The sequence below is a fragment of the Falco cherrug genome, chromosome 11 (genome assembly GCF_023634085.1).
Source record: "Falco cherrug isolate bFalChe1 chromosome 11, bFalChe1.pri, whole genome shotgun sequence".
In the NCBI taxonomy this organism is placed as follows: domain Eukaryota; kingdom Metazoa; phylum Chordata; class Aves; order Falconiformes; family Falconidae; genus Falco; species Falco cherrug.
The window spans coordinates 31,936,837-31,953,442 of record NC_073707.1 but is presented as its reverse complement, the minus strand read 5'-3'; the positions used below and the strand labels follow the sequence as shown (position 1 = coordinate 31,953,442).

Below are 16,606 nucleotides of genomic sequence, written 5' to 3'. Positions count from 1 at the left end.
ATCTGGCAGTAGTCTAAAGCAAGGTGCGGTTTTCCCTGACCGCCTGGGGTATAACAGCTCTCTGAAGGTGCTGGGGAAACCTGTGCCTCTCTCGGAAGAGAAGCCTGGTGAAGTGGAGTGGATGTGAGAATCTGTGATTAAAGTTAACAAATCCAAATGCTTTAATGGCCGTTTATGTCCTGGATGACAGAAGGAAAAGGATTTTCTGAATCCTATGCTTCTGAGATACGGCACATGTCAAAGTGTCTGTTATGTTTAGGGACAATATAGTATGTTTTCCCCTTTGATCTCAATTTTCTATGAAAATTCAGTTGGACAAAAAGCATGTAGTCAAAATACTCTTTTGTATTTTAACAGAAAATTCTAACATTCCATTAAGTTGTTTAGCAGCTTTAGAGCTGTGACTTTATAGTTATGCCAACAGTTTTGTCTTTCCTCTCTGGGCTCTGAATTTTAATGATTCGCTTTTGTTATCTTTCCTCCCCAATTCTGATAAATCGGTAGTCTTGGAGGAATAGGACTGAACAGGGCTGTCTGTACAGCTTGGAAAAGTTTTCCAGACCTTTCTGTCAAGGTACAGAGATATTATTTTTTTTTTCCTGGCTACGGCTGGGAGAGCCTTCTTCCATCAACAAGATACTGCTTGATTATCTCTTTAGTGTGGTGTGTGTGTTGCTAGTTAAGCTGTACTTTTCACTTCATCATTAGTCATATTTTTTCTGTGGCCTCTACATACATTAAAGGGAAAAACAGCTTTTCTGGCTCCTCTTCTATTTTTTTTTGGATAATGATTGTCCTTTCCTAGTTAGCATGTTGCTGGTGCTGCCGCCTTTTTTTGTGTGGGAGTACCAAAAGCATCTGTATGTTTGATGAACAGATATCGCTATTATTCCATGCTTTACATGATCCTTCTCCACTTATAATTCATATTTATCATGCTTTGATAATTGTATAGGTCTGACAAATTTAAGATCAAAATTTTTGTTCCATTCTGTTTCAATGCTGTAATGGAACATTGTAGTAATTTGGATTAAACCATAGCTACCGCTAAACTGAGGTCCACAGACAGTATAAAATTCTTAGGAAATGGAGTATGAGCTCTTTCTTGAGCTTAAAATCTTTTCTGCACCTGTGCAGGCTATTTATCTAATCTAAGAAAATACCAGGGACTTTGCAATTTAAAAAATATTTCTGCTGCTTAGTATCTATAGTTGTCTACTGTGCTGCTTGGAGATTGTAAACAGCCTGACAATTCCTCAAATTACTTTTTCTTAATTCTTATTTCCCCCCCAATTTCATCCTCATCCTTCTCTGTAGTAGTAGTGTAAAACGTCAGTAAATATAATTTTTTGTGTGTTTCATTTCTAGCTGCTGAAAACTTGCATACAGCTAGTGTGTCAGCTGGGTAGTAATCAAACCAAATTCTCATGTCTCTATTGTATAGAATAGAAAGATAGTTCTGGGCAGGAAGCGAACTGGCAGATATCTTACTTGTTTGTAAAGTGAACAGAATGAGTACCATCTCTTACTGGGTACATTTTCCCAACTTATACATTTCCACAGTTTCTCAAAGGTTCAGTTTTTTTGTTAGGTCAGGACACTAGTCCTACCACAGCCTGTGTCTGGGTGTGTTACTGATCGATCGGATCAGAGCAGAAACACTGACTTAGACATAAATATCATTTTAATGTTCAATCATTTAAGCTGATTTATGTCTGAAAATGTGGAGGTTTAATTCAAGTAGTGCCAGATATGCTTATTATGTTTCATTAATTCATATGAAGTCTGGGATTTTTTCTTTAACGTGAAGAAATGTTGCTTTGTCAATTTTGAATTTGCACACTCAAATTCATTCTATTTGCTTTGGCTCATGTAAGAAAATAAGAACTTATAATCTTATAATCGTGGTCTATCTGCTTTGGGGTTTCTTTTTATTTTGGTTTGGTTTTGGTGGTGGTTTTTTGTTTGGTTGGTTTTTGTGGTGGTTTTTTAATACAAATAAGTTCTTTACTTTCGGTTTCTTTGATAAGTTTGGTTGTTTTTCTTTTAATCACCTATGAAGGAATAAATGACTGAAAAGGAATCCAGCCATTCCCCTGATAAACAAACATGTCACATAATCTTTTCCCTAATTTGATCAAGCGTCATTTCAAAGACAGCCGTGGTTAGGGTTCTTTGTTGCTCTTGTTCTGTTGAGATAGATTTACTAGAATTGGGATGTACAATATTTCAGGTGAAGGCGGGCCACTGACAGAATATATTAAGATGAAATTGATAATGGATAGATAATATCTATCCCCTTTGTTTAATTTTTGACAGTTTTTCCTTGTCTTTTCTCACTGCTGGCATACATTGAGGTCTCCTTTTAGCAGCCCACAGAGATGCTAAACTGTTGTTTTCCCAAATGGGTGCTGTTCCGTGAGAATGCAGGACGGTGGGTGAGCAGTGGGGCGGCGGGCATGGCTCTGTATGGAGCAGCATTGCATTTCACCCCATCCTGTGCTGCTCTTATCACTTGATCTGGTTAAGCCTGTCAGTCCCCTGTGCCCTTCAATACTGTATTTACCTGTACATTTGATGGAATGCCATCACTGAATGTCTTTCCCAGATCCCTACTGCAGCTGTAAAGCCAGTCTCCACTTTATTATGGAACAGGCAGCAACTGCCAATACCTGTGAGAAGCGGCCTTTGGTTATTTTGTGCCTTGATTACTACTTTTCCTTTCTTACGCAGGGCTTTTTAATTAAAAGCTTTTGGCGCATCAGCTTGTCTTTCCAAGGTACTGCATCAGTGCATTTGAGGAGCTTGAATCGACTGATGAGGTGTGGGGCTGTTTTTTCAGTGCAGACACCATTTAGCCAGCACGTGACCGTGGTGACTTTTGCTCTGAGCAGAGCCTCTCCTTCCCCTCGTGCTCTCCGCCGGGGCCGCTGCCTTACCCCTGCAGAGCGGTTCCCCTCTCGTGCCCACCGAAGCACAGCCTCAGCTTAGGCTTTGTTCTACCGCACTCCGCGCTCCTGCGACTGTTCTTTCTTTTTCTTGTTAGGCTTTGTTAACCTTTCTTGGAGCTCATCAGGCATAGGGAAAGGTTGGGTAGGCGTCCCCGGGAAAATGATGATAGGCTGGAGTTAATGGGAGGATGGGTTTGTGCTCAGCTTTCAAAATCATATATAGGCTTTCTTAATTAGTGTTGATTTCCCAAGTGTTTTGGGTATTGTTTTATTTTGTTTTGTTTTGTTTTTTTTTTTTAACCTGGAGTTTTACTGTATACATTTGCATCAAGATAAATTTGAGCCTGGGGGAATGACATCTTGCTGAGGAGATCGGTTGGACTTGATGATCTTAAAGGTCTTTTCCAACCTGAATGAATCCATGATCTACATTAGGCACAACTATGACTCATTTTCTGTTTTCAATTGCTGTATGTGGGTGTGCTCATACCATGCCCAGACTATGAGCAGGAACACCCCATATTGCCGCCGTTACAGTGGCATTTGGCCACGAGGCTGTGAGTCATCTTCAGGAAGAAATGTGGACACAAACCGTTTCTTTGGGGGCAGAGGGAGAAGTAACATTAAGATGTTTCAGCTGGTATAAACAAAAGCTTGTCAAGTTAGGAGATCTATAGCTTCAGGGTTTTTTTAATGTAATATAACATCTGCAGGAAATTCTGGTTTTATCAGTAAGTAGAAAATCTTTTTCAATTATGAACTTGACTATTTTTGTTAAACAAATGTAGTAGCCTACATCCTCGTTGCAAGTAGAATATTAAACTGTAATGTCAGGCAGCACGTGTGTCTGCCAGCTAAGGAACACTGAGCCTGTTTGCTGCGGGAAGATGGGACTTCAGGGGTGTCACCCACCTCTGTGGTGGAGCTGCAGAGGGTTTAAGGACTACTATTTTTGTCTTTATCAAATGCAAAGGTAAAAAATCTGTGTAACAAAACAAAACCAAAGAGCAAACAAACAGGCAAACAAACAAAAAAACTCCCAAAAAACCGCCAAACCCGCAAAAATCGATCAGTATCACACAGAGGTTTGTTAGGCTTTTCTGGAGATGTTATAAGAGAGAAAAGTCGTGTAGTTAAATTATACCCACCCGATGTCGTTAGACAGAGATGAACAGGAGGAACTGAACATATCCCGTTTTAGCACAGATAATAAACACCAGGGACACGTTCTGTATGAAAATTCCATATTCATCAAGATGAGGTAAGAGAGCATTGCATTTCAAAATACTGCGCAGATGAGCTGCTTGAGTCCTGTGGTAACGTGATGTTTTCTGGCACCGACAAGAGCCACGTGTGCTGCTCCAGTCACAGTCGTAGCCAAAACAGAAGCTCGGACTCTCTGTTTAAATTTAACGTTTCTCAAATTGTTTCTTCAATGTTCTCAAGCATATTTTTACTTTAGTATTTTTTTCTCAGTAAAAAATGTTTATCATGCATCACAAGTAGCGGAAAGGTTTTTAAAATAAAATCTAGTCGCTGTATCTAAGTATTTGTTTCAAACCTATTAGTTAGTTTGCTAAAATTTAAAAGCTGAATCCCTCTTGCAATTGAATATTTTGAAAGCAAAACTTGACACTGGTGGCATGTCTGAAGCTGCCCATCAAGCACATCACTTGCTCCCTGTAGCTAGTAGTGGCAAGCAACTTGTGTGTGTTTTATTACGGGATAAGCACCAAATTTAAAGTTATTTACTTAAATAACTTTATTTATTTAAGTAAATAACTTTATGTACTTAAATAAAACTGTTTTTACGGCAGTTTAATTAAAAAATATACTGTTTATGAAAGCAGTAGCAGTGTGATGCAGTAGATATACTGCAGAGGAATACAAGTTAAGAAGGATGTGCTACATCTTCCTAAAAAAGTTTGCATTCAAAACTGAATATAAATGATCAACTTTTTGCTTTAAATGTTAATAACAATTAATCCCCTGATATTTCTGTTTTATGGTATCCTAATCTAAAGCATAATTCCAGTGTGTTGCCAGACAGTCTTTGACATACATAAAATTTATTGTTGGGGATGCTTGACATGCCTCATGTCATTTTACAGTGTGCCTGTCCGGGAATTCCTTTCCTCCTTTTACCGCTTGTGGTCACCTACATCAGCTGCTACTAGAAATACTTGGTACTATTTTTTTAAACACAATTTTGAATTCTTTTCTGTCTGTGTTATGCTCAAGACCGTAAGGGAAATATAAAGGTTTATTTTAATGTTTCCTACACCGATCATTTCACCATTTTTAAGTTTCCTGAGGGTCTTTCTGAATTTTGTCACTTAATGGTCTTCTAAATCAATACTGACCTCCGGTAGCTGGCCTTTCTTACACATCGCTAACGGCTTGTTTGGGGGTCTACTTGTGATTTTCAGAGGCATCTGTCTAATTTCTCAGAGCACTGGCCTCATCCACCAGTTGGATAAAAGCTTTCTGGAGGCAAGCTAGTCACCTTTTCTTTAAGAACCCTTCTTCCATTCATTGTTTCGGGCATATTGATTGGTAACAGAAAGACGTCTGTACCAAGTTCTCATGTGGCACAGACATGCCGGTGTCCCTGGCAGGATTATCAGTTAGTGCTGGGGTTGCCTTCAGGGCAAAGGGGAAGGCGCCTGCAAAGCAACTGCGTGTGCGGTTTCCGATGGGATATTGGAGAGTAAAGGAAGAATTTTAGCCTGGTCTACCTTGTAGTGACAAGACCTATTCATACCTACGTGAGAGGAGTGGGAAAAGACATTTTGAGTTGTGTGGAGTGTTTCAAAGCTGGGGGATGAGTTGTGTCATTACTGCTGGAGCTTCATGTTTAGTGCTGAGAGGCATCCCTTGTGCTGTTGCTCATTGTTCTCCCTTCTCTTCCCTCTGGAGCCTGCTTTAGTATTTGCTCTTTCAGGGAATTATTGTTGGTGTGGCAGTGCTAGATGTTGCCACAGTGGGCTTTGAATATGCTAAAAATTGTCAATGGACCTTTCTTCCTCTAGTCGGTACTGCTAAACAGGCTGTTCCATGGCCAAAAAGAAGAAAACCTTTTATTTGAGAGATCCAGGGATTTCTGTTAAATATCTAGCTGAATAACTGCTCTATAAGAATAGAAAATTGTATCTCTTAACACAACCGGTCCCATAGCATTTGAGACACTCGCCCAGACGGTGCTAGGCCCTTTGTGCTGGGGGTGGTGGATCAGTTAATTTAATCAAACACTTAATTACAGAATGGACAAAATTAATGTAGGAAACTGATTCAATGCACTGTAAGCATTAGTGGATGCCAGAACCCACCTGATGCCAGAGGGGCTGCGCAGAGACTTGGACTCTTCACATGAAGACGTGAGCGTGGGCAGTATTTTACACCAAACACTTTTCCTTCTCTGCTAAATTGTACTGCAATATTTTGCCATACTGAAGTAATCCTCATGATTATTTTTTTTTAATCTAAAGTTGTCACAGGAATGGAAAAACCACAAATCCAAGTACCGTTTTTCTGAAACTCAGTAGGTTGGCCAGGTTTGTTCTGGATGGAAAGCAGATCTTTTTCTTCCTCTCCTTTTTTTTTCCTCTAGTGAAATATTTAATATGCCAAAACATATTGTAGTTATTAGTTCATTGCAAGAGGAAGAAATTTGAAGATATTATTACAATAACTTTCAGGATTTTTCTTGCTGTCATCAAGAGTAGTAGTCAACTTTTAATGGTAGCTTTGGTATAGAAGTTATAAGAATAAATTTTGCCCAGTAAGTTTGGGTTTGTGCAAACAGGTAACAAAATTCTAAACTAAAAGTACTAGACCTCTGTACAACTAAAATCTGGATCTTCATTTAAATTTCCTTTTTCAGTCTGCAGATTAATGTAACATCTTGTGTATTGCATGCTAATGGAAGGAGCAGTCTGTAAATTCTTGCAGTAGAGACTGAATTGTTCTTCATCATCAGTTAGCCTCTCTTAATAAGTGTAGCCGTGATGTAAGACAAAGGATTAATAAGCAAATAAAATAAGCCCCTAAAAAGCAGATAGTGTTTATTTATGAATTAGCAGAAGGTGGCCATTTTATACAGCTTATATTTTATAGTAATATGACATCAATCCTGCTTTAAAAATGTGTGGTCGAGCACAATGCCATCTGAGATGTCTCTGGTTGAAAGCGATTTTGAGAAAAGCTATAGAGCATCGCCAGTTGGGACATTCATAGCAGAGAGCTTTGCCTGATTACCTTGATTAATATTTGTATGGCTAATGGGGTGAAACTGGAAGGGGGCAAACTTAGACTGGTTATCAGAAAAAATGTTCTATGAGCAATATCTGTGTAGAAGAGTTTTCAAAGCGGAACAATGACACTAAAAATTTCCATCACATTTTGTTTTTAGTGCAGAGCAGAAACCTCCCAAACTTTTCAGATGCTTACAGAAATAATCAACTTCTGAACTCCGTGACAAATGTGGTTTGTGTATAAATTTAACTGTGAAAACGTTTGAGTGGCTTCGAAATTAGAGGGATGGCAAGCACATTGGACACAGTAAAACATCACTTGGAATAATTAGCATAGTGGGTACACAGCCAACAATATGTTCCTCAACCTAACAGATGTGAAGAAATACCTTAAGGAGAGGAAAAAAAATCAAAACAGATAACAGAAGAAGTGTGAAAAACTCGCCATATTAATCATATTAAACCCACGTTTTGAGGATGCTTATGTAGCCATGTGTTTTTGTGTAACGGGGTCACCAGAGCTGGGGAGGATTTGCTGCTGGGAGCTGGGGAAGGAGCTGGAGGTAGGCTTCAGCCTGGCCACGGCTGCGGGTTCTCTGGTTGCTCGGGGTGCCACCGTGCTGCCTAATGGGGATGGTATTTTTTGCCAATTCTGTCAATTCACCTGATGGTGAATTTCGAAGTCAAATATGATCCTACTCATTTCGGTCTGCAAGTTGCTTTGGGTGGCAAGTGGCGCCAAGCCGCTCACGGCTCCCTGCTGGTGACAGCAGTGCCGTGGCTGGTGACCTGTGGCCTTGCGTGTTGAATGTGCAAACAGTTATGAAGATTTGTAAATCTTGTCTTTTCAGACTCCTGCTGAACAGGCCAAAGCTAGATTACAGCTGGTTCTTGAGGCAGCTGGTAAGTGTTGCTATTATAAGTAAAATTATATTCTTCAAAAATGTATTAAAGTTTTGTAATATCAGATAATAATTTTATCCTTTCCTATCTGGCAAAGGCTAAGTCCTTTTCTCCGTAGCTCACTTAAGTTTCTGGGTAAGATGAAGCTGGCGTGCATCATCACTGGTACTTAGTAAATCCCTTTAAGGAGATAAAAATAAGTAATTTTTGTTTGCTGTTGAGAACCAGCAATCAGACTTCGCCTGTTTGTCCTCTGGCTGCTGCTGCTACTGAGACTTTATTCTGTGCTCTCAAAAATTTGGGTTTTTTTCTTTATTTTTTAGCACTGAATTGAACTAGTGCACATATGTATTTATTTGAAGTGGTAGCTGACGTGTGTAGCAAGCTTTCCGAAAGGCTCCGATCAAGAGACTGGTCTACATCTTAGTCCTCTACAGAGAGAAGGATTCCTATTTAGATGAGCACTAGTAAGAAGGAAGGTGAGATACGTATCTTTGTAACTATTTAAAATTTTGGATTAAATAAGTATATTTATTTTAAATAAAAAATGGAGGAATCCTGTAGTAGTTTGATGGAAGGCCTAAAACTTTAAAGAAAGTGTCCTATTGTAGTGATAGAAGACCCCTTTTAAGCATTAGGCTTGCAGCTGGAAGAGGGGACAGTCAGGTTAAAGGAAGAAATTCTGTGCTGTGGGGGTGGGAGGCGCTGGCCCAGGCTGCCCAGAGCAGCTGTGGGTGCCCCGTCCCTGGCAGGGCTCAAGGCCAGGCTGGACGGGGCTCTGGGCAACCTGGGCTGGGGGGAGGTGGCCCTGCCCGGGGCAGGGGGCTGGAGCTAGGTGGGCTTTAAGGGCCCTGACAACCGAAACTGTTCTGTGACTCTGTTGTACCAAAGATGAGAAGATAATTCCTTTTATCCTGCCCTTTTTGCAAGTACTGTATTAAGCCCACATCAAAGCTCCGAGACATGGTTGTTCCCAAATGGATGCGAGTTCCAGTCATTTGGTTTATTTTGACTGATCTAACAGTGTTCAGCACGCAGCTTTGGCGGGCGCTGCTCGGGCTTTCCCCTCTGGATGTTGCTGCGGAGCTGCCCGGTGGTGTAACTTGGCCAGGGGTCCGCTTTGCTCCTTGCTGCCGGGGGGTGACGTGCCCCGTGGTGGCACGGCGTGGGGTGGGGGGTGAGGGTTGTACTCCCTCGCCCAGCCTCCACGGGGTTATTTACAAGAGCTGCACGTGTTGTGACGCCCTTGCCCTATGGCTGTGAAAACATTACTCAAGAACCTTATGCTGTATTAGGATTATGGTAATTATAATAAATGTGTAAATTAATACTGATCCTTTTATATAACATTTACTGGGGGTTCTTTAGGTACTTGTATTTGTCTGCAGATCATTAAAATAACGATTTAATGCTCTAAAGTGCTAGTCTGTGTTGAGGTTTGGAACTCTAATTAACTTCTATATTTTAGTTTTATTTTCCCATTAAAACTTTGTCAGTTTGTCACACAAAAAGGAAAGCTTTAAGCATTTCACATGCATTATAATAAATACATATTTGTCTTTAGTTCAGCTTTCATCTTTCATGTATCAATTTTTAACTTATAAAAAGCAATTTCCAAGAAGTACCATTTTTTATTTTTTTCCCCTTATGGAAGCCTTCTGTTTTAAGGAATATGCATCTTCTCATATCACTGATATTTTTTTCAAAAATGCATCAAGCCTTTTGTATTGTATTCAAATGCATTCATTGTTCTCCATAACTTTTGATAAATCTTTGAAGCATATAATTATAAAATAGATGTGACAGCACTGACCTAAAAAAGCACAATTTCTGTATACTGTTCACATCTATCACACCATATTTTTTAAATTTAACACCTGGGAAATGTACAAAAGGTATCTATGGGTTGTATATCATCATGACCTGGGTCCCCAAAATTTCCAAAAACATATAAAAGGTCTATGACATTGTTAAATTTAAATATTCACAATTGAAGTCTGAAACTTAGACTGAAGGTAGCTGCAAGCTGTTAATAAATAACTGAAGACAGTTAATCGTTTGTTTCTCTTACCATGCAAAATAAAGAAAGAACTTCCTTCCTGGCTTTATTTAAGTCTTGGTAATCTCATGCATTTATGAGATAATTCCCCCAGTCCTGTATTCAGTTAATTAAATTGAATTTTTAGTAAACTGGTGTGAGAGGAGCATTGGAAATGTTAATAACTTTTCAATATCTTTTAGTGTGTTTACTTATTGCAAAATAATCACTTTTTTCACCTTTAGTTTGCAAAAAAAGGAGAAATCTGTGTTGGAGAATTACTGAACAGCTTTTCAAGGAGTTCACAATCAGTGGGTCAATTGTTATTGCTGTTGTAGCACGATGCTGTGTGATTTAATTGAATATAATGTAAATTTAAGTCTGTGATTTAGTAATGGTGAACAAAGCTGTTGTTTGCGTATGCAACACTCGATACAGGATCCATCCCAAACTTGGGAGTTAACTTGAAGAACACCTGGCTGTGTGCGTTGTAGGAGTTGTTCCAGTCCCACTAAGCGAGGAAAAAAAGCCATGCTGCATTCAGAATGTGTTACCTACGTGTTACTGGTACTGCGCTCCTCTGTGGTTTGGACAAACAGACCAGCTTTACCTTCCGCAGTGGCTTAGGATCACCAGCAAGTGCTGGAGAGGCCTTTGGGCAGGTCCCTTGTTCATCTCTCTTGGCATCTCCCACTCCGCTTGCCCTGCCCTTGCCGTGCCGTTAATAGCCCCTCTCCCGTGATAATCAAACACCTTGCTATGTTCTTTGTATTCAGATTTATTTGCTCATTTCATTCTGAAGGTTTCCATGTCTTACTATACTTTGAAGGGATTAATCTATAGAAAATTCACTTTTCTTACTAAGTAATTTTTTTTTGTGTATATATATATATACTGAAAATGCTTTTGGATAAGCGTAACACAAATATAGCGAATGGTACCTAATGGTGTAAGGGGACAAATGGTAATGTGCAGAAACTGAAGCAAATTTGTCTATAAAATACTAGTGCTTTTTGTAAGAGCAGCCGAACTTTAAATTCAAGCTGATGGTGGGTTTTGCCATTTGCTCACGGCCTTCCAGCGGTACCTTTACTTACTGCTTGAATTTATAATCTGCTGTTCACCATAGCCTCATGATATTTTAAATTTAATTTCTCTATTTTGCTACTTAAATTTCCCTTCTGTTTAGCCTCGTCGCATATCTACATTCCGCTGTACCCTTTGTCGGTGCTGCTACCATAGGTTCAGGGGTTGTGTGGACAAAGGGAGGAGAGGCTGGGACGCAGGTTTGCTGGGGAGCGCTGGGGCGCGGGTGCTATCGGGCATTCGTTTGGGGAAAAGAAATCGCCTGAAAGTAACGATACAACTTTGCAAATTGATTGGAGAAGTTATTTTTTATCGTATTTGTCTGTGCTGGAAATGGTATTAGAATGGAGCTTTAATGAATTATACTGACTAATTAAACGTAGCTAAGGAGTGGTGGCAGGCTGGCTGGCAGGCTGCTGGGGAGCCTGGGTGGGAAGGGTCACACCACCTGAGCTTGCTCACGAGCAATTCTTTACTGTTGATGACTGCTTCAATAGAAACTTCTCTCAGTACCTTGGACATACATAGAATTCAGGGACAACTGTTTGATGTTGGGGCTTAAGTTCAGGTGCTTCCTTCAAACGGGGCACAGGAGCAAACACGCATTCGTATGCAATACCCATGCACATTTTTTAAGGGAAGGCATTAGGGCTGTTGCTTTATCAGAGAGTGGAATGCCTGAGGATGTTTTGTTCAAATTTGATAGCAGGAATTCCCAACACTTCCTCCAAGCATAGGAAGTGTCAGCCCAAAAGCTAGTTGCACTCTGTTGACGTGCGTTGGGCTAGCCCAGCTTGCATTCCAGGTACTGCAGGCAGCGGCAGTAGCTACGGAGAAGAGGCACTTCCTAAGGGGTGTGATTTCCGAAAGAATTTAGGTACAAAAAGGTTTAGATAGTCCTTGTTTTGCTGTATTCTTCTTCTGGTGTTTCAGTAAAATATTTACATGTTAGAATTGCATTCTCAGTCTGAAAATGACCAAATCATAGAAATGTTCAGGTTGGAAAAGACCTTTAAGGTCATCGAGTCCCACCGTTAGCCCAGCACTGCCAAGGACACCACTGAACCACCTCCCTAAGTGCCACATCTACGTGTGTTTTAAATATCTCCAAGGATGGTGACTCTACCACTTCCCCAGGCAGCCTGTTCCAGTGCTTGAAAAGCCTTTTTGTGAAGAAATTTTTCCTAATATCCAGTCTAAAGGTGTTTGTATATACCTCTTTTTTTCTTTTTTTTTTCTTCCCCCCCCCACCCCCTTCACATCAGCCTATTGACATGGAAATTACATGGCTTTGTCCCTGTGGCTTTTTAAGCAATGAAAGGTGGTATATTGAAATACTCTACTAACATTATGGATTTACAGAATATGTATTTTTGAAAGTGCTTTCAGTGTGTCAACCTTCCTGAGTCCTGTTCTAATACAATGGCCGTAGTTTAAGAAAGTTAACGGTACGTTATTGTGGTCCCTTTGCTCTTCGTTGCTTTCTTCACCACCGGCAGTGCTTGATTTTAGGGAAGGTAGGTCCGGTGGCCGACTGATCCACCTCAGCAGGAGCAGGGGATGTTTAGTATCTGGAGAAAATCTGCTTCTAGAATCTAACTTAGGTATTAATTTAGGAAATAACAACTGATATCTCTGAAAACCAAAAGACAGCAAATAGTAAACCAGACTCTTTTAAATTGGAGTCGTATTTTTGTTCACTTGTGCTTTTGGGGGATGGGAATTGTGACTTCTGGTCTCTCCTTGTGGGAGAGCTGGCAAAATAAAAAATATGTACCTGTATTTCTGAGGGGGGGAGGAGGGGAAGATTGCCATTTTTATATTCAGGTAATCTAGCGCTGTCATGAAGTTTTGTCTCCAAGTCCTTCGTTCACACTGAATTCACAATGCGCTTTGTTAAATGATTTTTTTCTTTGTTGGTGTAGATTAGTGCCAGGATCTTTGTTCTCATTAAGCAGTGCAATACTTGAAAATACCAAAGCAGTCCACTTCAATTTTTAAAGGCAACCGATTTTTTGTTTGTAAAAACTCATTCAGTGGAAGTTGTTGGTCTCGGCTATAAATCTATATTCGCGTGACCCTCGCTGATATTGCGATGCAAGGAAGCCTTTTAGCATCCTCGAACAATATCACAGCAACGTGCCATGTTTGAGCAGATGTTAAGCAGGCAATAGTTGAATGTTAATTTTGAGAGGGTGGTATGTTTAAGCCTATCTGAAGTATGTTGCATGTGGGCCTTCCAGACTTAGCTACAATGCTTTGTCTCTTGGGAGAATTTTAAAGCTAAACCTCTTTCTTTTTGTCACTCTATATGGACTCTCTCAAGTCAGTATAAAGCAGATCATCCCTAGGCTAAAGCTCTTCAGCTTTTGTTATTGGGCTCTGTAGACCTGTAATTAGGCCTCCTGGCAGGCCTTGCAGGCCAGTTAATGGTCATATGGAGTTTCTATGAGGCAGACTGGCTTTGTATAAATCCTTCGTAGGGATACGTTTATGGGTCACTTCCTACCAGGACCGGGCTTTGTGCCGCTGCCCCACGGGCTGACAGGGAGCAGGTTCCCTTGACCATCGACAGCTCAGTTTGCGGCGCACAATCTACCCGGCTAATCCCCAGTGTAAACAGAGGATTTAGCTCAGCTTCTGTCACTTACAGTTGCCAAACCACTTGGGTGTCTGTGATTTCTTTCCCAGACTTCATTACTGAGGGACGAAGAAGCACGGAAGATTTGAGCTGGGTTTTGTGTTAGGCATTTGCTTGCTCCTCTCGCTAATTTTAAGGGGAAAGTTTGCCTTGCTCCAAACCCTGCCTTGCTGAACCCGTAGGCTGAACAGAAAACCCAAAACTCTAAAGCTGGTTAATTTGTGCTGTAAATTGTCGGATGGCACCCATCTTTTCTCATGAAGATTAAAATAGGGATGAGTGTTCCAAAATGCAAATGTATTGATACGAAATAGCATGTGGGCGCTTCAAACCATCAACATTGCTCCCTTTACCAAAGCAGCCTGAAAGTTTTTCTATGGTGATAAGCAGAAATTTCTTACTCTCCATATAAAGACGATGACAAAAGGCAATTGATCTGGATTTTCAAAGGTCTAGAGTTGAAATAAGCGACTGATCTATTTTTGGCATCTGCATTTCAATCTATTGCTGAAAGAGCATTCAAGAATAGGGCATTTTTGTGCAAAGAACTCTTGACAGAGTTTATTTAAAGGAACCTTCGGAATGGAGACATTAATGTGACATTAGCAATATGCGGTAAAAATTGATGAATACAAATAACAAGCATTTAACGTTTATCAGATCTGTTTGGCAGCAATTCTGGATATTGGATATTTAACTCATTATCTTTGAATTATACTATCAGATTGCTCCCTTTAATTTTGTACCATGCATCGTTATTGCATTTTACATATTCCTTAAAGAGGAAATCATTGAATAGAATAAGTACTTTGGCCTTAGCTGTTGTGAAAATGCAAGTGGTTTATAACACTTACTGCCTTTTTTTAAACCTGCCCATTGTAACGCATGTTACTGGGGAGAAAAATCCTAATTTGCACTCGGTGCCTGATAAATAAATAGGCAAATATTCTCTACTTTCTGGTATCAAAATGCCTCATAACAGATGTGGCTGAAAGGACCACATACGTAGACTGTATGATTTTAGTCTGGTGGAACTAATAGGATCACTTGCTACTTTATAGAATCTTGCTTTTCTTTTACTTTAATAAAAACTGGTTAGTTAAATAGGATGGCCTCTGTTTTGCTCTTTTCTAGCTATGCAAAGTAGTAAGGCAGGCAGGTGGCAACAAGTATGAAAAATTTCCTTTTAATGGTGCTTATTTTTGAATGCTAAATTTATAAAATGTTTATGGATTTCTCATTTTGATTATATTTTTCTTACATTTAGTTTTGCTGTTTCTGTGCTTTCCACTGAAAACTCGATGGCCTTAGTTTGAATTTCTAATTATGCAAACAATTTTAGAAGGATGGATAACGTGTTGGTATATAGGCACAAAGGATGAAATAATACATGAAATATTCTACACGTTTCATGGGGATGTAAAAGTAGCTTTTAAAATAATGCCTTCCCCAGAAATTGTAAAAATTTGAATTTATAACAAGCTTAAGAGTTGCTGAATATTGAAAAAGAGATAGTTACTGTGGGGGTATGCTGAGTTTGATTTGATCTAACATTCTTATTTCTATCAAACAGTTGCTTTGGGTAGTGTCTACCAACACTTTGGATAATTGAATTTTACTTCTATTTATATAAAAATCTCAATTCTGCGAGCACAGATGTCTCATGGAATTGCCTTTTCTCTACGTGACAGGCACAGATGTAGGTGCATAAAATGTTTTTTTAAAGGTGTTTTGTGCAGCATTTCTTGAACCCCAAGCTAAGGAGAATTGGAATGGCCAATAATCTGTTCCTGACACAAACACTGCCGAAGCAGCAAGACCTGGGTCCGAGCGTGTGTTCTCTGGGCGCTGCAGCAGCTGAGCACCCCCCGAGGCGGCAGCTCCAGCCCCTCAGGAGCCCAGGCAGCCGGCGCAGGGTGCAGAGCACTGCTGTGGCTGCTCCCCGTCCCACCGTGGGCAACTCGGTCACTTTTGCTGCTTCCAGCAAGCGTTTGTGGTGGTTGCCTCCTGCTGCCTTACTCTGAGGTGGCTTTTGGGCACAGGATCAGGACCCTGGGTTTTGTTCTATTGCGGGCTGCAAAATAGCATGTTGTGGTTATTGAAGATTAAATCTGTATTGTGCTCTCTTAAAGCATTAAAAACGAACACAAAATAAGTGCTTTAAAAGAAGTTTTGGGTTGGACTTCATGAAGCTGGCTTTGCAAGGGTGTCCTGAAGAGGCCAGAACTTTTTTCACGTTTCCCGAAATCTGAGGAGCAGCTGTCATTCCAGTTGCTGCTGTGCCTTCATCAACACGCACTAATTGCTTGTAGCCCCTTGTAGAAATGGCAGTTTATGGTTTTGCTTCTTCAATGCCTTTGTCACTTTGATGCTCTTTCCGTGTTCTCTCCTGGCTTTGTGGCCGAGGTTTGGGCAGGGCTGGAAGGTTTTGTTGTTTTGCTTCTCTGGGTTCCTCACAGGAGCAAGTGGTACGGAAAGCTTGAGGAAGAGACCAGAACTTGGGAGGGAAATAAAGAGGAAGGTGGGTGGAGGAAAGATAAAAATTGTTCTGAAAACATACATGTGAGGCATAACTAACGTGATACACCCTCAATGACAGATTTTTACAAACACTGAGATAATTATTTGCACATGTTGGCATTGACTGGTACAGGGGTGGGCAGCCACAGCCACAGTCGTAGCATTTGGCATGGATCAAGATCTGAGCCGGCAGTAGTGACTAACCGGCTAAATG

At 40.3% G+C, this 16,606-nt stretch overlaps 1 protein-coding gene across 1 annotated transcript in view; it reads left to right on the top strand.

Annotated features, from left to right (window-relative positions):
• RSRC1 (arginine and serine rich coiled-coil 1) overlaps positions 1–16,606 on the top strand; it is a 167,741-nt gene that overhangs the window by 85,732 nt on the left and 65,403 nt on the right. Inside the window, exon 6 of the mRNA XM_055723632.1 lies at positions 8,056–8,107. Within this exon, the coding sequence (XP_055579607.1) occupies positions 8,056–8,107 (52 nt within the window). The remainder of the gene's footprint in view (positions 1–8,055; positions 8,108–16,606) is intronic.